The sequence below is a fragment of the Carex rostrata genome, chromosome 7 (genome assembly GCF_964058835.1).
Source record: "Carex rostrata chromosome 7, lpCarRost1.2, whole genome shotgun sequence".
In the NCBI taxonomy this organism is placed as follows: Eukaryota; Viridiplantae; Streptophyta; class Magnoliopsida; order Poales; family Cyperaceae; genus Carex; species Carex rostrata.
The window spans coordinates 1,474,424-1,496,842 of record NC_135924.1 but is presented as its reverse complement, the minus strand read 5'-3'; the positions used below and the strand labels follow the sequence as shown (position 1 = coordinate 1,496,842).

The following is a 22,419-nucleotide window of genomic DNA, read 5'->3' as shown; positions in this document are numbered from 1 at the left end:
CCCAAGGAAATAACAAGAATAAACCTAAAATCCACTTCTCATTTTGCCTTTCGTGTACTATATTTTGAACTAGCTAGAATTATTTTTTTAATTTCAAAATAAAAATCAACCTATTTTGGAGAAATAATTTCATTTAAATCGAATGAAATACATTAGATAGAATGCGACATAAAAAATATATTGAAAATTTTATAGGCTGTTCCTTAATAAAATAATAATTTTATATTTTGGACATTAAATTTGGTATATCCCTACACATTGTGAATAATTATTATTATAAATTATAAATAATTTTCATTCATATTATTAAGTTTGACAATAATAAATGATTGATTCAATTATTGAAAATAAGTATTGAAACTCAATTACTTCAATTTTCATGCATATAAAATAAAGATGAACTTCAATTTTTCTATATACAATGAGGTCCTTTCATAATACTATCAGAATATTTAAATGTAAATACCAATAGCAAAATTGAAATTTTGGATTCCAAACTATAAAAACATGAGCGTTGTGTACCTTCTTTTTTTGTTTTAATGGCAAGAAGGTACTATTTTATTTGTTGGGACCCAAATAAAATTATTTTTGCAAAATAACAAAGTATTTTACCAGAGGATTTATCTGTTATAATTTAGTCGGAGTGAGACTATGGTATTATGCATATGATTTATATTCTAAACAATTAATTTAAATCATTGAATATGATTTTCATATGAAAATATATTTAAAGATTAAATTTACAATTTCTAGAATATCTTTTATTATGTATATAGATATAGAGGTTAGCTACTCTACTTACACAAGTACATGAGGGCATATTCGTATAAGTTATTTTTGTGTTTTTAATTTTTAAATTGTCAATCTGAAGCGCTCAACATGTTCTCCATATTAATACGTGTTTGGAAACGAAATTTTACATATTTTTTTTAACTTTCACTATTATTTAAGAATTTTCAAAACAATGTTTTAAGTAAATAAAAATTAAAAAAATAACAAATTTCTTTTTAAAAACATATAGAGAGAGAGAGAGAGATTTGAAATTTGTTGAGGTCATAGTGGATGTACAACCAAAGCCTTTTTTCATAGTACCAGTCTACCAATTTGTTTTTGCAATTTTAAAATTCAAATAGTAAAAAATGTTGCAAAATATAGAATTTGAAAAACAGTAATTTTAAAAATCAAATTTTAATATGGAGAACACATTGAGTATTTCAAATTGACTATTCGAACTTTGAAAATCGCAAAAACGAAGTGCGAAGACCTTGTTTTGTATATGACATTGGCTATCATCAAAGTGGTATTAATAGAATTATATTAAAATGTGCTTTGTTTTTTTTTATATTAAATAGAGTAGGTGTTGCAATATCTTAATAAAAATTACCAAAAGTTGATAACCAAAAGTTACATTTTTGTTGATATCAATCGTCCAAGTAACATTTATCCGCTCTAAACACATAAATGCATAGCCGGGGTTTATTGTTAATCAGAAAATTTTGTAACATGAACCCCAGAATGTTTATTATTAAACATCTTTCCAACTTATTGTCATATGTGAAGCCGAAAATATCTGCTTAAAAAGTTCATTTATTAATTTGTTTAGAATTGTTGAGTAAAAGATTAGCATTTCCATTCCCAGGTACCAATCAGCACAAATCCCTGACAAACTAGATTACCAGAACTGTTAATCCATACCTAAACTACCAAACCACAAATGCAAAATAGTAAAAATAAATACGCTTGAAAAGATAATCAGAATAAATTCAACATTACTGTCATAAAATCATTGTTTAGAAAGTTCAATCCATGTAATTTACTACACATGAGAAAATCCAAGCATTTAACTGAGAAAAAAAGAAAGATGCACATTAATTACCCTTTTCCACATGAGAGAAATTTCAATCAAGTGCTCATGGGCTCGGGTACCGAAGAAGAGAGGATATCAAGCAAGGAGTTTGTTGGCTCCAGTTCATCATGCCATAGAGGCAATGTATCCCCTCCGTAGAATTTTCTCGTCACACCTTCAGCATTAATCTGCAACAAACAAAATTTTACATTGCAGCTATCGATTCTTTTTCATGTCTAAAACCCTAATTGCATGGGGCGACAAACCATTGGAATAAAGGAAATAGCACTTTTTTTCTTGTTCAGAGGAAATAGCACCTTTTTTCCACTCTATTCCACTCTAGCAGAACAAGGTCCCATGATTACTGACATGAGGGTGCATAAAAGCAAAAAAAAAAAAAAGGGGCTTACAGTAACAGTACGAACAACACCTCCACTTGCACCATCACGAGCCATGGCCAAAGATGCCACCTTTATCACCAGATGCTTTTTGTTTTAAAAGCAAATGAGAAAAAACAAGCCAAATCAACATTAATTTCTTCATAAAATTGGAATAAAAAGGCTAAAAAAAACAAAAACTGAAGCAAAATGTAATGAGTGTATTTCATTTCATACCTCTGCTTCTTCATGAGTCATCCCTTCCTTCCACGCTTGATCAAAAAAGCCATACAAATAGCTTGAACCCGAACCTGTCATTGTATCACATATTCACATCTAAGATGTATGGCACATGCACATATATTAAACACTCTGAGAAAATATAAAAGAATTGACAGAAAGTCAAATATGACTCCATAAATGGTGCCATATACCTCCAATGGAAAAGGGTTGCCTTAAAATGGTACCACCAAGTGGTACCGAATAAATCTGGCCTCCTTCATACTTGTCCCATCCTCCTACAATCACACCAGTTTGAAGCATGTTCTGACAAGTGAAACAAATTTCTATTAATAACTTTTTTTTTCTTACAAAAGTATGATCAGAAGCATATAATTATTTTCCAAGTATTCTACTTTAAGCCAAGTAACGCAATTTTACCAATATTTTGCCTCAAACTTTCTTGTACCAACTGAAATTTGGGAACTGAACGGTAGTTAAAAAAATAAGATATTTGTGCTAGTTAAACAAAGTGGAAATATAAAGCTACCTTGTTCTGGTAAGAAAGCAATCTAACAAGGTTGGCTGCTACTTTCACCGTTGCCAGTTGCCCAACTGGATCCTGTAACAACAACAACAAAAAAAAGTCTCTCAGTGAGTAAAAGCATTATAAAGCTGCTACTTTCAGGGGTAGTAAAAGCAGTTCAATTTCTAAATTCTTATCATTATAAGGCCAATTCTAAAAATTTAAATTTTGTATACAGAAAAAAAAGCCTAATTATGGAAAACAATGAAGAGATGTGCTATGGTCTTTTATGGGCTCACATAACTTATAGCAAGCCCATCTAAATACCATGTGATTTACATCTGTCCATATTTACAGCAAGCTCGCAAACTTACACGGCCAGCTATGAAACCAAACTGTTGGTCAATGAAGAAAGAGTGAGTCAATGATACTATGCATAGCACGGATGGGTCCGTACTACAGATCAATATCTTCGTTTTTAAAATTCTAACGGTTGATCCGAACTATTCAACATGATTTCCATATGCATATGTACTTGTTGACCAAATTTTACATTTTTTATAATTCCTTTACTATTTTTTATGAGAGGTAGAAAATCACTCGATTTGAAAATTCTGTACCATCCAAAAACAGTGATTTTCTACCTATATAAAAAAAATAGTAAAAGAATTCTAAAAAATGTAAAATTTGGTCTGCAAGTACATATTCATATGGAAATCACATTGAACAATTGAGATCGACCATTAGAATTTTGAAAATGAAGATATTGATCCGTGGTACGGATCCATCTATGGTATGCATAGTACCATAGACTCACTCATGAAGAAATTATATTATCCTAAAATGGCCACAGCCAATCAAACCAATATCATTTTTTGGTGTTAGGATCCTGGTTTCACAGGAACTGATCAAAAAGCATATTTTTTATGGGTTATATCATGAAAAGATACTATGAACATTTAGTTGATTTTATTTGCATGCAAAAACACACAATAATGTTAGTTAGTTGCACACATAAGAATATTCAGCGCTATTTGCACATATACAAACAACTGTATGTAATTTGCATGAAAGCAAACAAAAAGGAATTGGCATTGTCCACCAATAGTTCTTTTGAAAAAGGTCAAAAGAATTTGGCATGCTATGAATATTAAGATATATATATATCGAACTTACGTGTGTTGATGAAGAAAATAGCGAACATAATCAGAAATAACTTGGGTATCGGCTGCCTGAAAGATAAATAATTATATTATATTAAAACAAATAAAAAAACACTAATGTAGGTATGGCTATCAAAGTTCCCCAGCTGTTAGACTAACTTCTAATCAGTCTAATTCAGTTAACCTTAAAATGTGCATTCAAGCCTTAACATAATTTGCTTAATTATCACCAACTTAAGCAATTAGTCAAAAATTAAATATACTACCAAAAAGCCAAAAAGAAAGCAAATGAACTCAGTACTTTGCACCATCGGACTATTATAGTGTATAACTGAAAATTCTAAAAATTGATTTTGTATACAATAAAAAAAACCTAAAATATGGAAAACAAAGAAGAGATGTGCTATGGTCCTTTGTGGGTTCACATAACTTATAACAAACTCACCTAAATACCATGTAATTTATCTCTGTCCATATTTACAGCAAGCACGCAACCTTAAATGGCCAGCCAAGAATTAGGACATTTTAGTAATTATCCACAAATAAGTCATGGGTTAAAAGGACTTGTTTGTGAAGATTTTAGGGTCTTGGGACTTGTTTGTAAATTTGTAAGGGCTTTTAGACAAGTTTTGGGCTTCGAACATGATTTTGGTAACATTTCAGGGACTTATTGGCAATTTTCCCGGCACTGAGGCCTTGTTTGTAATTTTCAGAAGGGCAAAATTTCCTTCATGCACATAAAAATTTAAGCAACATTTACACTTTAGTCCCTGTAAGCTACAAAATGCTGACTCTAAAGCATAGAAAACATGATACAGATTTGTAAAAGAAAGCCTTTTACCGATCCAGATCTGCACACGTAGACATTATCAGTAAGCTGTGTGATATTGTCAGAAGCCCGATTAGCCACATACATACCTAGCTAATCATCAAATCAAGTGAAATATCAGAACAAACAGGTGGAATTAGATGTTACAACCTAGAAGGAACAAGAAATTTCAGAAATGGGAAGATGAGTTGCGTACCAGTGCTGGTTCTGGAATCGGCACCGAGAATCACACTGCCGTTGTAAGTGACGCCGATGATGGTGGTCCCCATAGAGTGAGGAGCAGAAAGATCGAGATCCATCGTGTACGAAGAAGAAGTAGATTAAACCTAATCTGACCTGACCTGAGAGAGAGCAAAAGCGCGCGCGCTCGAGAGAGAGCGCTTCCCCTTGTTCAAGAAAGCTTCGACTTTTCTACAAGGCCTTGTTTGGGCCGATTCTGTCGAATCAAAAAGCCCAATCAATGTTCATGGGCTAAATTCGAAAGGACTTGCATCTATTCTTTATAGCGAGAGAGACAGATCAAATAAACGAAGAGCAACATTGACCATAATACCCCTGCAATATAATGTATTGAATTTGAATACATCTGTTTTTCTTTCTGCCTCTTTCCTATTATTATTATTATATGGACAAAACATCACTAACAAGGATTGAAACAATCATACGCTTTTCACAACTAGGTTCATTTTTTTTACAAAAATTGCAATTGCAAAAATAAAAATAAAAAGTTAACTCACAGCAAAACCTAGTTTACTGTGAGCCTAATCTCCTATAATGTCCAGTTTTTGGGCCTGGAAATAGATGCCATCCATCTCTCTTCATCTCAAGTTTTGTATAAAATATATACAAGGAAATATTAATTCAATAAAACATCACAAATAATGAAAATAAATCTGCTGTAATTCTTGGGGGATTACAGGACCCTGAAATCCCAATCTGAACCGTTAGTATTTCTCGAAATTTGTGCATGAAAACTTATTTTTTTTCAAGATCTGTGCAGAAAATATTTGAAGGATTCAGATTGGGATTTCAGGTCCTGTAATCCCTTTCGGGATTACAGCAGATTCGGATCCCAAATAATTGGTAATGTTTTTCATTCAAGGCCTTGTAAAACCACAATTTTCATAGCCAGATAGTTAATAGCATAACAAGTTGGGGTATAACATAAAAATAAACAAGCATACTCCACAAGTACAAACAGAACTAGTACTGAGCATTTCAATCTAATATTTCCACCTAATTCATGCTATAATTCATTAAACATGGCAAAATAATTCTTTTCAGATACTTTAAAACAAAAACTTTGCTCCCAAAAAAAGCACCATTTCATCTCCACTTTCTCAAGTCACATGGCATAAACTTCAAGTCTTCAGCTGTTTTGATTAACCAAAAAAGTAAAATAATTGAAATTAGATAAAGATATACTATTTAGGAAAAAAAATCAAATATACATGCTTATCTGAAATATCTCTATTCAAGAAATTAGGTATATTCAGGGAAATTTCCATATTTTAGTTAATAAAAAATGAGTTCAAAATGTAGAGAACAAATTATTGCTTCTTGAATACCAGGAAAGGTGACCACTCACCAGGCAGATGCATGCTGATATTTACCAGAATACGTATTGTATTGTTCGCACCACAAAAATAGGGGGCACATCACATGAAAGTCGGTGATTACCTAAACCTGAACCTTAGATCTTCTCACTAAAATGGGGGTCACATCTAGTAACTTTAAAAACTCCAAATTATTCTGAATTTTAATTTTTAGTCACTACAAACCTAATTTGCTGACTCCTCAGCCTGCAACAAACCCACTGGCAAGGCAGCCGGGTCCAGCTCAAAACATCCATCTGGAACTGGTCCACCATCTTTAATGGGTACACCATCATCAAGCTTAAATGCCGGTACACGGTGCGAGAACCTAAGCATCTCTTCCCTCTTCACCATTCTTTTAGTAGCACCCAATTCACTGTCAACCCGTTTATAAACAGCTGTGAAGCCATTAAACTTCACCAGCGGCACAACACAACATCCCTTAACCTTCTTATTATACTCCTCCAGAACCTCGACCATTTCATACTCATGGATCACCTCATCTGGTGTCAGTGGGCCCCAGTCAGCAGACCAATTCTTGTATAGTGCCCAAACTTCACCACATCTCGGAAAGATCCGGATCGTGCCCTGCGGGCCACGCTCCCAGTCAACTCTATGCGAGAACAAATTCTCAGCACGGGCAATTTCACACTTTTTCTCAACCCGAAAATGACCAAGTGTTTTAACAAACCCAGATCCAATCCAGCTTAAACGGCCAAACTCAGCAGTTGACGGAGATTTCAAGTATGAAAACCGAATCTTGAACCTTTTAGAAGATAAAATTTTTTGAACAAAAGCATAAAACCTTGGCATACCATCATCATCATCGTAACAGGCCCAAACCTGTCCCTTTTGAAAGGCATGACAGGTCCGGTCCAGATCAAAGTCATGGAACTCCGGATCAGGTACGTCTAAGATCGACGCATCCTCATAAACCATATTTTTAAGGGTTTCCAATTTTGGTACTAGGTCAATCTTGGTTTTCTCAACAAGCATTTTTCGTATGTCAGATAAGGGAAACTGCTTAGTTAAACGGATCCGGATTGGCCGAGGAGTAATAGGAACGAACTGATGAGAAATCTCTTCATGTCTATTTGCAATTTTAACCGCACTTTCCATACTTAACGGGTTGAGATCCACAACAGACATTGCCGATTCATTTTCTTTACTTTCTTTCTTCTCTTCAACCCCTCCAACTGTTGGTAATTTCACAGATTCAACCAAACCCTTTTTACCAGACTTATTTGCCCTTTTCTTGGCTGCAAGCAATGCTGATGCCATCTCCTCTCTCTCTCTGACAAACGGGTCCTGACCCGAATCATCTTTTACAGTTTCAACCACCATGTTCTCTCTATTACTGTCATCTTCTTCCTTTCTTGCCTTTTTTGCAATAGGGTCCTCATGAGGCACGGAAATTTTGTTTGAACCCCGTTTGAGAGGGGTGTATTTGCGAAGTGCCGCCTGTTTCTTGGCCATCAAGAGTGTTGCAGCCATTTGTTCTCTCTCTTTGACAAATGAGTCCCGGCCATCGGCCAAGTCAGGTTCCGGCAAGGGATTGAGCCCGATAACCTCAGCAGAAGGCATTATGCACAGTGCAAAACCTACAATTTTAATAATATAAAAATCAGAAGTTCGGAGATGATTAAATTATTAAATCAAACAATATAAGTTTAACAATAAAACAGAATAAACTGAACTCCAATTAATTTCATAACCAGTTGATGCTCCATACCAAGGTTCCAATCATTTTAGTTTGAATACAGAGCTTGTTGGTGATGTGATTTCTAAAGGGCGAGGTTCGTGTTGTGATATAGAGCATTTTTATAGATGGACTGTGCAAGAAGGGTGAAATTGGGAAGGCATTGGATTTCCTGCATATCACAATTTCCTAATGGCATGAGCCTAATGTTGCAACATACAACATTTTTGTGATTGTTTTTGGAAGAAATTATGAAATTGAGAAGACAGTTGGATTTTCCAAGTGAGATAATCTCTAAATAGTGTGAGCTTCATGTATTATAGATGGGTTGTGCAAGCAAGTTGAAGCAGAGCAGGAATTAGATTTTGTTGATGACATTATTGCTAAAGAAAATGAACCTAAGGTTATGACGTACAACACGTACTCTTGTAGATGTGTTATGCAAGAAAGAAAGATGAAATTGAGAAGGCATTAGAGCATCTACAACAGCGATTTCTTTTAAATTGCTAATCTGATGTCTCAGTTGCTAATATAATTACTGGGGATGTACCACAGTTTCTAAATTAGCAAATTTGCTTTAAAAGAAAATGTTTGTTTAATGATACATTGACTAATTAATTGGTTCAAAAAATTTCTTAGTGCTCTCTCTCTCTAACAAAAAAGGAAGATGCGCTGATGTGGACAGAAAAAAAATTAAAATTAATTGCACCATTGCAGTAGATTAATTCCTAAAACTTCTAAACCGTTGTTTAGCAATTAATTCCAATTGCTGGATTGGAGATGCTCTTAAATTTTTCTAAAGAATGATGGCATGATAACCTATAGATGAGATGTGCAAGAAAGGTGAGACTTGGAAGTTATTGAATTTTCTGGTATGATTTTCAAATTTCTTATAGATTAATATGTAAACAAACAATGCCTTCTCACTTTCCTTACAGATAGGATGTGCAAGAAAGGTGAAACAAAGAAGACATTGAATTGTTTACACAGGTGATTTCTAATTGAAAAGGGAAACAACTCAGCATACAGAGAAAGACATACATGTAGAACCCAAAATCACATGGAAAAAGAGGACAAATTCACTTATACCTCATTGCCATTGACAAAAATCAGTGAAATGCTGAGACAATTGAGAAAAAAAGAACAACATACTTGCTCTTAGTGAAAAAAGTTAGTGAAAGCTTAGCTGGCAACCAACGTTGCACTGAACAGACAAGAGATCAGAAATTTGATTTCTAAGTCAAAATATTTAGAGAAAAATACATATATTTCCTCTTGCTGACAATAATCAGTAAAGAAGTAGTTTGATTGACAAAAGAGTAATAGCACGAAAGAACAGTAATGTACAGAAGACGGACTGATAAATTGCCAGAAACATTGCTTGTATTTTCATATTCTTTTGATAAGAACAGCATCTTGGTTGAACCTTATTATATCTATTGTAACTTTTAAGTGCTCATGTCATATGCTTACAATAGAATTAATTTTCAAAACTTAATTCCCTTCTTTTAAGAAACAGTTGATAACAAAAGAACAACAGTAATGCCTAAAATCTCACACAATAAAGTTCAACCAAAATTTTTACATGTAAACCTTAAAACAACTACAAACAGAATAAGTATAGAAAGGGTTGTAACTTACAGACCTGAAACTTTGCAATTAGGAAAAGAAATTGTTTAAGCGCAAATGCTCAAATTGAAATATGTTGATAATCAATTAGACAGATGGCCACCAACTAAATTTTTTCTTTTTGAAATCATGGGTTGTGGGTTTGTATATTACAGGAGATTTCTCCACTTTGTAGGTTTCGAACTCATGATCGCCCACATAGGAACCATGTGCCTATGCCACTAGATTAAAGGCAAATTCTTGCCACCAACTAAATTTGTATCTGTACTTGACAAATCTATCCCTGACATGTTTGCTGTTCATGCAAGCGACCAACCGTGTGGCATCTATGATCTATGTTGATAAAACAACTACCCTAAACCTTAAACCCTAAACCCTAAACCCGATCTGTGCACTCTATACCATCATAGAAGGCAATGGAAACAGTGGCACAATGCCTAGAAAGGGCACAACAGATGGTGAAGCAGGTGAAAAACAGAAGATGAAAAGCCATCAAAGATTTGAAATCGTACCTCAGCGTTGCCAAAGATGAAAAGTATTCTCTTTGCGATTTGCTATTTTTGAATTGTTACCGGGAAATGAAAATTTCAATCTTTTGGTATTCCAAACTTCCCTCCAATACCACAAAGTGCTTTTAGTGGCCTTTTTATTCCTCTACGGCGCTTTCTGTGTATTCATTCATATGTGAGACACCTGATATAGTTACTTACTACTTACTACTTGGTGCGTATCTCAACCTTTTTTTTTTCCCCTCCCCAATATGGTAAAAGATTCCCTTCACTATACAGTTTGAGATTAACTTCCAGCTGTTTTGAGATTCGGGCTAGCACAGGGGCAGTATTATTGGGCTTTGAGATTCGTGCCAAGTTTAAAAAAAAAAGAACAGTTCAGATCCAGTAATTCTAACAGATTCCCTATTACGGTACCAGGGAGGATCTGAATTCGCAGTATTATTTGTGCTTTGAGATTCGCGCAGAAGGTATTTGAATGGTTGAGATTTTCCAGAAAAAACAATCAGACTTGAGATATTTCAGAGAATGCGCATTCAGGTAAAATGAGATTAATTTTGTACAAATTTTAAAGATTGTGTGCATTTAAGGCAGGTTTAAAAGAATTTTTTTCCTTAAAAATAGCTCATTTAAGGCAGGTTAATCTTCATTGAGTATTTCCTATAAAAAAAATATTTTTTGTCACGCACAACCACATAATTTTTTTCTTAAAAGTTATGTTTTATAAAGGAGTCTGACTAGTATGACATCGGTATCATATAACACCAATTTCAAAATTGATTGAATAGACTTCAAACGACTAATCTAAACCGTTCAAACCGATTTATTTTATGAGTAATGCGTTTACATGCAATTTTCTTATATTTTATAGTTATTTTAGTATCAAATCAAGCGGTCAAAAATGTTGAAAAATAAATGCATTAAAATTAACTTAAAAACTCACACATTTAACCGCTTGACATGATACTAAATATTTTCCAAAAATTATAAATTTTTCATGTAAACGCACAACTAATGAAATAGATGAGTTTGAACGATTTGGATTCACCGTTTGAAGTCGATTCAATAGATTTTGGAATTAATGTTATATAAACTGAAATGACACGAAGTCGATTCAATAGGTTTTGGAATTCAATGGGTTTTGGAATTAATGTTATATAGACTGAAATGACACATGATATATATCATGCTAGCCAAACTCTTTATAAAATATATTATTTGTTTAAATTTTGTTTCTCGCTTGTATTATTATATGATTTATTTCTCTTCAAGTGCACGTATCCTTGCTTATTTCATGTAGGATTGAGAAATATATAAGAGAAAACGCACCAGCAAATTGATTTACGCAAACCATTTTTGTTTTCCTAAAATATTACTTTAGTAAATCGTTGTGCAAATATTATATAATTTCTTTGAAGTATAATTGTTAGAGCATCTACATCCCTGAAACTATTAGAGTTTCTAATCTGACGTGGCAGTTTCTAATCCATTTTCAGAGATGTATGAGAGTTTCTTATTTAGAAACTATGCAGGAAAGTTTCTTATTAAGAAACTATTTATAAACTCTATGTTGGCCAAATGATTGGCTCAAATTGTTTCTCCTTTTTAATTTGTTGCTGACATGGCTTAATAGAAATTCTAAAATAAGTTTCAGGAATGTGAGAGTTAGAAATTTTAGAGACCATAATTTCTAAAAAGTAGTTAATAGTTATTTAGAAATCCTGTTGAGTTTTAGGGATGTAGATGCTCTTAAATTTTTGTGCAAATGGGTGATAGAAGATTCCATTTTTTGTAGTAATGTCAGTATAGTACAAAAGTGAATCAATCAATCCTATTATCGTAGCATACCCTCCTCTAGTCTTCTGGTCCCGGGGTTAATTTATTCTAAAATCAAGTTGTCGTGCTTAGAAGACCATCGCCATTATGTGGAATTTTCTATAATCTATAGTCAAGTACGAATTTTCTAAAATCAAGTTGCTCTTTTCTAAAAGTCATCAACATTATGTGGAAGATATAATTGTAATGTAAAATTAAAGAATAATTATATGAATTCCCCCACTCCCATCCCTCCATTATCCCCCCATCTTTTAAACCTTCATTTATGTGAAATTTTGGGAATGTCGTCCACATTTTTCACGATTTATGTGAAATTTTGCAAATCTAAAACCACGAACGTATTCTACACAATTTTATCTTTCAAATGAGATCCATGATAACATACTTTCTGACTCATCGTCACACAAGTATTTATACCTCATCGTGCAAATATTTATACCTATACTTGTAAGTATTTATCCCCAATCGTGTTTAACTTCCATAAACTAACTTAACTAACTAGTTTAATTAAATTTATTCAAAACACTGTGGTCTTCCAAGTTTAATTAAATTAATAGGTATAAATACTTGGAAGATAATAAATTAATATTTGCAAACTAAGATATTAATACTTGCATGTCTAACTTGATATGACTATATGGGGGGACCACTCAAACTACATGGGAAGAATAATCATACACGTTTTTAGTTTTTTTTTTCAATGTCGTCCACATTTCTCACGATCTATGAGGAATTTTGTGAATCTAAAACCACGAACGTATTCTACGCAATTTTATCTTTCAAATGAGATCCATGATGATATACTTTCAGGCTCATCGTCACACAAGTATTTATACCTCATCGTGCAAGTATTTATACCTATACTTGTAAGTATTTATCCCCAATCATGGACCCCGCATCTCCGCATCAATCTTTTCCAATCGTCCATGCGTCAACCTTTCTCTAACAAAAATAATTGACCACATAGGTATAAAATAGTTCAATGCATAGGTATAAATACTTGTAATACTTGATATTAATACTTTTAAATGTCAGCAATGTCATATGTGTAAAATACTAGGTATAAATACTTAAATGACGATGTATAAATACTTTTGTGATTACGAGCTCAAAAGTATGTCATCATGGATCTCATTTGAAAGATAAAATTGCGTAGAAGACATTCGTAGTTTTAGATTCGCAAAATTCCTTATAGATCATGAGAAATGTGGACGAGATTGAACAAATAAAATTGGGGGGGATAATGGGGGATGAAAGTGGGGGGACAATATTAATACCCCTTTTTTTTCCCTCTCCAATATGGTAAAAGATTCCCTTCACTATACAGTTGTTTTGAGATTCGGGCTAGCACAGGGGCAGTATTATTGGGCTTTGAGATTCGTGCCAAGTTAATAAAAAAAAAACAGTTCAGATCCAGTAATTCTAACAGATTCCCTATTACGGTAACAGGGAGGATCTGAATTCGCAGTATTATTTGTGCTTTGAGATTCGCACAGAAGGTATTTGAATGGTTGAGATTTTCCAGAAAAACAATCAGACTTGAGATATTTCAGAGGATGTGCATTCAGGTAGAATGAGATTAATTTTGTACGAATTTTAAAGATTGTGTGCATTTAAGGCAGGTTTAAAATAAAATCGTTCAGTTAGAATTTTTTTCCTTAAAAATAGCTCATTTAAGGCAGGTTTATCTTCATTGAGTATTACCTATAAAAATTGATTCTTTGTCACGCACAACCACATAATTTTTTTCTTAAAAGTTATGTTTTATAAAGGAGTCCGGCTAGTATGACATTGGTGTCATATGACATCGATTTCAAAATTGATTGGATAGACTTCAAACGACTAATCTAAACCGTTTAAACCGATTTATTTTATGAGTGATATGTTTACATGCAATTTTCTTATATTTTATAATTATTTTAGTATCAAATCAAGCAGTCAAAAATGTTGAAAAATAAATGCATTAAAATTAACTTAAAAACTCGCACATTTAACCGCTTGACATGATACTAAATATTTTCCAAAAATTATAAATTTTTCATGTAAACGCACAACTAATGAAATAGATGGGTTTGAACGATTTGGATTCACCGTTTGAAGTCGATTCAATAGGTTTTGGAATTTAATGTTATATAGACTGAAATGACACTGATATTATGCTACCCAAACTCTTTATAAAATATATTATTTGTTTAAATTTTGTTTCTCGCTTGTATTATTATATGATTTATTTCTCTTCAAGTGCACGTATCCTTGCTTATTTCATGTAGGATTGAGAAATATATAAGAGAAAACGCACCAGCAAATTGATTTACGCAAACCATTTTTGTTTTCCTAAAATATTACTTTAGTAAATCGTTGTGCAAGTATTATATAATTTCTTTGAAGTATAATTGTTATATTTTTGTGATTTAATCGCTTCAGATGAGTCCAAATTTAATTAAAAATATGCATACAACATGTTTTAGATATATTACTATATATTTGGTTTACATTAAAAATTAATGTATGTTTATGTAATAGAGAAGTTGAAAACAAGATGATGGTAATGCATTACTGGTCTGAGTACAATTTGAAATGACTGGTAAGAAATACCATCACTGATTTACTGGTAAGAAATACCATCACTGATTTACTGGTAAGAAATACCATTACTAATTCAGTTCAATTGCAAGTGCATGTAATGTGCCCTGCACCTGCTGCTCTTTTTAGTTCACTTGCAACCAGGCCAGGCCATGAACTGATATTGCACTCGTACCAGACTGGTACAGGCCAAATTTGCTGGTTTACTGGCATGTTTTCTGGTACATGTAATGTAACCTGCACCTGCTGCTCCTTTTAGTTCACTTGCAACCAAGCCAGGCCATGAACTGATATTGCACTTGTACCGGACTGGTACAGGCTAAATTTGCTGGTTTACTGGCATGTTTTCTAGTACAGTTCAGGTCTAGTTTGACATTTTACAATGAGACTGCCTTAACAAGTAGACAAATTTATATGCTACAAAAGAACAAAACCAGTATCATCATTTTATTTTAAAAGAACCGAAATATTATTAATTTGGTTCATGACAGCATACATTTTTCCTCTTACAAGATATCGCTTCTCTTTCTCGCCCATGTAGTAAGGAATAGAAATCAAAATCACCTAAATTTTGTATCAGAATTTGCCCTACAACAATGAAAACTTCTAAAATATGATCTCACGAGTCAACTGCAACGGGACTCTCAGGCAGTAACGAGCGAAGATACATCGAAGGAAATTGCATTTGCTGCGAAATGTGTTTCGGCGAAATATTCCCCAGTGGAATCTGAAGATTCTTTCTCACCTCCTTTGCTAACTGCGTAATATAATCATCTTCATGCCCTGTACATAAGTAATTTATTTATTTTATAAGGGCATATATGGCATATTTCTCATTTTTTTTTATGGTTTTTAATGATTTCAAATTGGGTGTCATACTGTCATACCTATATCAGATAAAGCCTTCTCTAATAGGAACAAATAGTCTCTGTTGTTTCCACAAGGACCCGTTGCTGTAGCGATTTGCCTATAACAGAAGCGGAATAAATTGAATTAAAATTTGTAATAAATCGTTTAAATCAAATACCGAACTGTTTTTCTTTTGCTTTTCTAAAATAAAAATTCTTACATTGCCATTTCCTGCAATGGGGCAGGACCCAAGTAGTATTTGTTTCCCACGGGATCAGGTGTAGATACAAACCTATCAAAAGGAAACAAAAAAATGATATAATATTAAATTTTCAAATAATTTTATGTGTTTTTTACTTCAAACAAAAAGGAACATTTCAATTTCTTACACTTGAACTCCAGTTACTGTTGGTTTCAGTGTCTCTCCTTCCTGTAACCAAACAAACACATTTGTAAATGAATAAACATTTCATAATTTTGAAATTGCAATGCAAAAATTTATTTTATCCTACCGACCTTGTAAAAATCCACAAGGGCTATATTGTCATATTCACACTCTCTCCTTCTTAAGTACTGAAAGAAAGAAAAAAAATTATGAATAAATTCAGCAATGCATTCATCAGTTGTTACTGTAACATTTACCAGACAATGAACCAACTGTAACATTGACCAGAAAAAGAAAAAAGAAAAGCAAAGTTATGAATAAATTCAGCACTGCATTCATCAGTTATTACTGTAAGGGATATAACATCAGTTATAATTTCAGCAATGCATTCAATGAACCAACTGTAACATTTACCAGTAAAAACATGACTATACAATTCAAAGTACCTGCATGGCTTCTTCTTGCCTTTCAGCATCACCTCTTACACAATAAGCTGCCCCCCACTGTTTCAAGAAAACAAAAAAAACAACTTTTTTATACATTTATTTCTTAAATCATAAACTTAATTGAACATTACCAAGGGCTTAATTATAAAAAAAAAAATTACGCAAAGTGATCCTTGTGTGGCCTCTAATGTGCATGTTCGAGCTGGTTTTTCGGGTGTGCCTCTATGATCAAAGCAAGCTACACAAATATATATAAAAAATATTATGTTAATATCTTTAATCTATTTGTATAAAAAAAAAACACTAAAGAACCAGAAAACCAGTAAATTGATAACTCACCAAGATCAAAAACCCTCCTATAGTCCTTGATAAATCCTATAATTTTCTCATCAAAATCAAACCCTGGGTTCCATACAAGTGATCCATAAGCAAAAACCCACAATTCCATTCTTAATTATAATCTGCATTCATGCATAAACAAACACCAATCGTAAATTCAAAGCAATTCTAATTGAGATAAATAAAGAAATTAAGAGTATTGAGAGTTGAGACTCACCACCAAAGAACCGATGAACTTCGAATTAGAAAGAAAGGCGGAATGAGAAATTTAATTGCGAAAAACAATTAAATTTCTCAAATGTGATTTGGGGGAATCGAAGTTCAAATTGTCGGATTTGGCAATGTGGGTTGATTTGGTACTGAATCCAAGTTCAAAACTGCTTATATAGACCTACGATCGATGGTAGAATAACCTAAATGCTAAATATTGGTAAATATTTTAACAGAGTAATTTTATCTTCATGCAGCGCAGGTATCATATGCAGTTCTGTTTGATTACATAGTCTTTGCGCTGCATGAAGTTAAAACTATTCTGTTAAAATATTCAATGCTCCATTTGGGAATTTCGGATCCCCTAAAGTAACCCAAATTTTGATTTGAATCAGGACCGTCAGATCTTCTACGGCACGAATATTAAAGCATCGGACGGTGAAGATGTAAACTATAAAAATTGAGATGCTGTAGGGATCTGGAACACTAGAGTTGACGGGGTTGACTTGGCGTGAGAGAGAGGTTGTTTCCCTTTGAAGACAACTTGCCACAAAATTTGGAATTTATTATTATCTAAGGTACCCTCAATATTTGACGTTCAATCTGATCCGTTCATTATACATTAGCACAAATATTCAAGGATTAGACGGTTGTGGATTGGAACTCAAAAGGTGTGTTACCTGAGAGAATCAAGATTTCAAAATCCGTGTGTAACACGTGATTACGAAGAATTCAAGGTTCACTGAATCTGGACACTAAAAATCAGGCCACAGATTTAGGGTTAGGTTTGGTCATTGCGGTGACTTCATTGCCAACCCCCAAAATAATAATAAAATAAAATCGATATATACATTCTTTTACTTTTTCATAGAAATTTCTTTCGGTTATAATAAATACGGCCATTTTTATTAATATCCTTAAAAAAAAACTTAATTTTAAAAATAACCCTACATTAAATTTTTTATTAAAAATGCTCCAACCGTCAGGCCCAAAACACAAGCGGGCCGCCCGTGAACCTGGCAGTTGGGGCATTTTTAATAAAAAAATTCAATGTAGAGTTATTTTTAAAATTAAGTTTTTTTTTAAATATTAATAAAAATGGCCGTAATAAATACTTGCACCTGCTTAAGTTGCATAAATTAATGGTACATATTATTATCTATAATGTTTAAATTACAGAAATTAATGGTGCATATTGTGATTAATTTATTTGTTCTTGAGATTTGGTTTAGTGCACAGAGCAATGAACTTGGACTATTCTTCAGTAAAAATGCACTTTGAACTCAAAAGTCTGCAATTAAATTATAATTAATTCTGTAATTTAATTAAGTATATCCACTTATTGATGAATGTTTATTATTAAAAAATTAATTTAAAAGTATATGATAATTTTTTTTAAATAATTGATGATCATTCAATATTTAAAAATACTTGATGACTTCACATATTTAAAAAAAACAAATAAAGTCTAACCACATTTATAAAATATTAATTTGAAGTCATCTTCAAAAACAAGAGGTAATGGAGGCCAATTCAAGATAATATTAGCCAAAAGTCAAATCCAATAAATTCTTTTTTTTAAAGGCGGCATATATAGTTCAAATATGAGATGATTTGTCAAGTTTTCATTGATCTAGAGTACAAGGTTTTAATGTCAATTGATGGGCTTCCAGTCCTGTTGTTTTAAAATTTAAATATATTTTCAATATAGATTTCAATCTGATTTGACAAATTTGAGCTCATTTTTAGTGGTACATCAATTTGTTCGCTGTTCTTAAAATTTAATCTCAAGTTTGTATAGTTTAGTTACGTTCTTCATTCATCATGATTACATTTTATTCAGTAATTATTCAATTATAAAATAAATATTGTCGAGTTCAATTTTTTTTTTTCAAAGAGGGTTCAAATGTCCCCATTCTGCCTCATCTTTTTTATTAATATATGATTTCAAATTTAAATCTCAAATGTCAAAATAAAATTATTATATATGATGCGTATCATTTTCTCTATGCACGTGTAAATTTTACAACCTTTCGATCTTGTTTTAATTGGTTCAAAAGCTTGCACAAATATGAAATATATTTATGTGAATAATTTTAGGTTGATTTTTAACTCATTGATTCATATAAAATATATATCTAAAAAGTGATGATCTTTTATGTGAATATAAAGAAAATAATATAGATCACATCTAACGGTTTTATTTTGACATTTGACTTTTAGATTTTTTTTTTTTTTGTTATTAGAAAATTAAAAGAAATGGAACTATGATGGTGGAATAAAAAGTGGCATTTGAATCATCCTCTTCTAACTATTAATATTTAATAATATAGAGCAAGTTTTATTTAAATAATTAAATCTAACAAGATACTAGATGATTTTACAATGATATCTTATTGTTAATATAAATTTATTTTGAGAAGAAAAATTCAATGGTTGACATTTAATTCAATTTTGTTTTCAAAAATATCATATCTGAAACTTATTTGTCGAGATAATCAAGATTCAATATAAATAATCAAGATTAAATCTAACTAATCAAATTCTAAATTTGATTATTTTTCCAAACAATAATAGTTTAATTTGTCGGATTAAATTTACACCGCTAAGAACATCACATTTTTTTTCATTTTACTTTTGGCAACAAATGATGAAATATCACATATTTTTATGTTATAGTCATTAGTTAGGCATGATACTAATGTGAAATTGAACAAATTATGAAATTATATAACTTTGACAATTCATTATCAATGAAATTTTTAGTGTTTTGATAAACAATGATGAAGAAAAACAAAAATACATAAATGAGAAATAACCTGGGTATAAGCTGCCAGAAAGATAAACAATTACATTATATTAAAATAAGTAGAAAGTAAAAAAAAAAAATTAGAAAAAAAAAAAGTATAGTTATCAAAGTTCTTCAAGACTAACATCTAATTAGTCCAATTCAATTAACCTTCAATTGTGCATTCAATTGACTCTTTGTTTAGCATAACTTTGCTTAATTACCACCAACTTAAGCAATTAGTCAAACAAATATACCTACTACCAAACCAAAATTAGTACATTTTGGTTGTTATCAAACTATGACATTTCCATGAAATTATTACATTCAAAATTTCATTCATGCACTTAAAAAAATTTTAAGCAACATTTAGAAGAGAACAACTTGATTGAAATTAAAAAAAACATAGAAACAACAAATCAATTGTTATGTAAAATTGCTCTCCTGTAAAAACTTGCGTTGCTGGCAATATGTACCATTTGAAATTTCTTTAACGATAATTTCTTGTGTGACATTGATAAGCCGAAATTGTATCTATTGAAACCTAGGGTTTGTTATGTAAATTAAGCCAAGTTTTGATTAGATTAGGTTTAATTAGGTTAGAAATGTCCAAAAGTTCAAGTTACTGCCCTAGTTATGTTTGTTCTACAGGTAATCAAGTGTTTGGAGCTTAACGAAACAAAACGGATGAGTTAGCACGAAGATTGGAGCTTCTGCCAACATACATTGCGGCCCGGAATGGATCCTTTGCGGCCCACAACTAAGCAAGCCAGAACCAAGCAAGTCAGAGCATTTCTGCACCTTTATTACGGTCCGCAGGACCTTTATCGCGGCCCGCAAGGACCTTTATTGCGGACCGCAATGACTCTTCAGTTTTTTTTCTGCGCAGTCTGTTAACTTCCTCCATGCACTGCGGCCCGCAATTAGGTCGGTTCAGAGCCCGAATTTGCTATTTTTGGTTGGTTATTTCTAGGTTTTTGAGTTGGGTATAAATAGGGACCTGTAGAACAGATTGAGTACGGTTTTTAGGCAGAATTTCTAGGGTTTCAACAAGGAAAAGCAAGGATAAGCTAGAAGAGAGAAGAATGAAGAAGAGATCATTGATCAATCGGTTTTATTATTTTCTTTCCTTTGGAACTCTTTTATTCTTTTGATTTGATTTGTATTTTAGCCATGGCTGGCTAAGGGCTTTTCTAGGGTTGATTAGGGTTGTACTTGAAACTTTTGTTATGATTTAGTTGGTTTTATTTTATATATTCTTGTTCTTTGTTATGATCTATTCTTTATTTTAATTGATTGTGAGGACTTAATCGAAATCACATGAAACCCTAGGATTTGGTATTTGTAATTGAGAAATTGAATATTGGGTCCAGACCATAAGGAATAGGGTATTTGATAGGCTAAGTACCGAGAGGTGACGCTTGTCTTATACGGGTTTTACCTAATAGTTTAGAGAATTGTGCCAAGTACCGAGAGGTGAAAGATAGTTTTCTAGATTTATTGGGACAGTAAGAACTTAATGACTTTAGATTAGGGTAGCCAAGTACCGAGAGGTGACGTTTATTCTAATTTAAAGATGGTATTAATATAGAGATATCCCTTTGTACCTACAACACCCAACTGTGCATTCATAACTAAAAGAACAAATTTAATAAACCAATTAGTCATAACACTAGTGGATAGGAACCCTAAGAAACCCTAATTTCTCATACTTGTTAAAAACTCAGATTTTGCTTTAAGACTTTAGTTTAATTCATTTTAATCAAAACCAAGCCAACCTTTGAACAAACAAAAACCTTTTTTACTTTATTTTACTAAATTAAATTGTTAGGTTATATTTGATATTCCGACTTGTCCCTGTGGAGACGATGCCTAAGTACTACTTGACAAGGTTGTACACTTGCAACCGAATTGAGTGTAAATTAGGATTTATTACTTGTATTGTAATAATCTACATCAGACATATTTCAGGTGTGAAAGTCTTCCATCACAACACAAATGTCACTGTCATTTTTTACATTTTTATTTGAATTAATCTAAAATGAAAGTGTAAATGGTTTTATTTATACAAAATTAAATAAGTGAACCTTAGTCTCTTATAGAATGTTTTTTTTTTCCTCTCAACTGCACAGAGTTGTGAGTAAATGGTTTCCGGTCAGCTTTTCCTTACTATTTTTAGTTTCTTTTGCATTGCCTTTGAATTCAATGTTTCATATTTGCTATTGTTTTTGTCTCTCTATGACTAAAAGCCTAGATTTTATTGAACAGTAAGTAATCAACACTCTATAGCAGCTGGAATTCAAAATGAAAGATGTTGGATTGTATGGTTTAGCATAACCATGTGGTTTGTGTGGAATCAAAGGAATGAGAAGGTATTTAGAGATAAGGTGTTGCTAAACCATACAATTTCTTTAACGATTATTTCTTGTGTGACATATTTCAATTGTGAAAGTCTTCCATCACAATTTGAAATTTCTTAACGATTATTACTTGTGTGACATATTTTAGGTGTGAAAGTCTTCCATCACAACACAAATGTCACTGTTTCTTGTGTGACATATTTTAGGTGTGAAAGTCTTCCATCACAACAC

The 22,419-nt window shown here is 32.3% G+C and overlaps 2 protein-coding genes, 2 non-coding genes and 1 pseudogene across 5 annotated transcripts; all 5 read right to left on the bottom strand.

The window, feature by feature from the left end:
- Window positions 1–1,749: 1,749 nt before the first annotated feature.
- LOC144556921 (proteasome subunit beta type-6-like) lies at window positions 1,750–5,322 on the bottom strand (annotated as a pseudogene). Its single transcript, XR_013512517.1, has 8 exons — window positions 5,157–5,322; window positions 4,973–5,049; window positions 4,141–4,200; window positions 2,993–3,064; window positions 2,658–2,769; window positions 2,461–2,534; window positions 2,257–2,331; window positions 1,750–2,034 (listed from the first exon to the last, which is right to left on the bottom strand). The product of XR_013512517.1 is annotated as a proteasome subunit beta type-6-like (transcript).
- Window positions 3,239–3,343, bottom strand: LOC144557680 (small nucleolar RNA snoR103). Its single transcript, XR_013512758.1, has one exon. It is a non-coding gene; the product is annotated as a small nucleolar RNA snoR103 (small nucleolar RNA).
- LOC144557678 (small nucleolar RNA snoR103) lies at window positions 4,528–4,632 on the bottom strand. The gene has a single exon (XR_013512756.1). It is a non-coding gene; the product is annotated as a small nucleolar RNA snoR103 (small nucleolar RNA).
- A 796-nt stretch (window positions 5,323–6,118) lies between the features above and the next one.
- Window positions 6,119–9,955, bottom strand: LOC144556915 (uncharacterized). Its single transcript, XM_078305423.1, has 3 exons — window positions 9,900–9,955; window positions 6,742–8,156; window positions 6,119–6,333 (listed from the first exon to the last, which is right to left on the bottom strand). Exon 2 carries the CDS (start codon window positions 8,137–8,139, stop codon window positions 6,742–6,744), a length of 1,398 nt encoding a protein of 465 aa, XP_078161549.1. The 5' UTR covers window positions 8,140–8,156; window positions 9,900–9,955; the 3' UTR covers window positions 6,119–6,333.
- Window positions 9,956–15,236: 5,281 nt separating this feature from the next.
- On the bottom strand, window positions 15,237–17,206 carry LOC144556919 (gamma-glutamylcyclotransferase 2-1-like). Its single transcript, XM_078305427.1, has 9 exons — window positions 17,048–17,206; window positions 16,831–16,952; window positions 16,653–16,729; window positions 16,492–16,548; window positions 16,177–16,233; window positions 16,050–16,090; window positions 15,881–15,952; window positions 15,699–15,778; window positions 15,237–15,594 (listed from the first exon to the last, which is right to left on the bottom strand). Exons 2-9 carry the CDS (start codon window positions 16,937–16,939, stop codon window positions 15,431–15,433), a joined length of 657 nt encoding a protein of 218 aa, XP_078161553.1. The 5' UTR covers window positions 16,940–16,952; window positions 17,048–17,206; the 3' UTR covers window positions 15,237–15,430.
- Window positions 17,207–22,419: the final 5,213 nt, after the last annotated feature.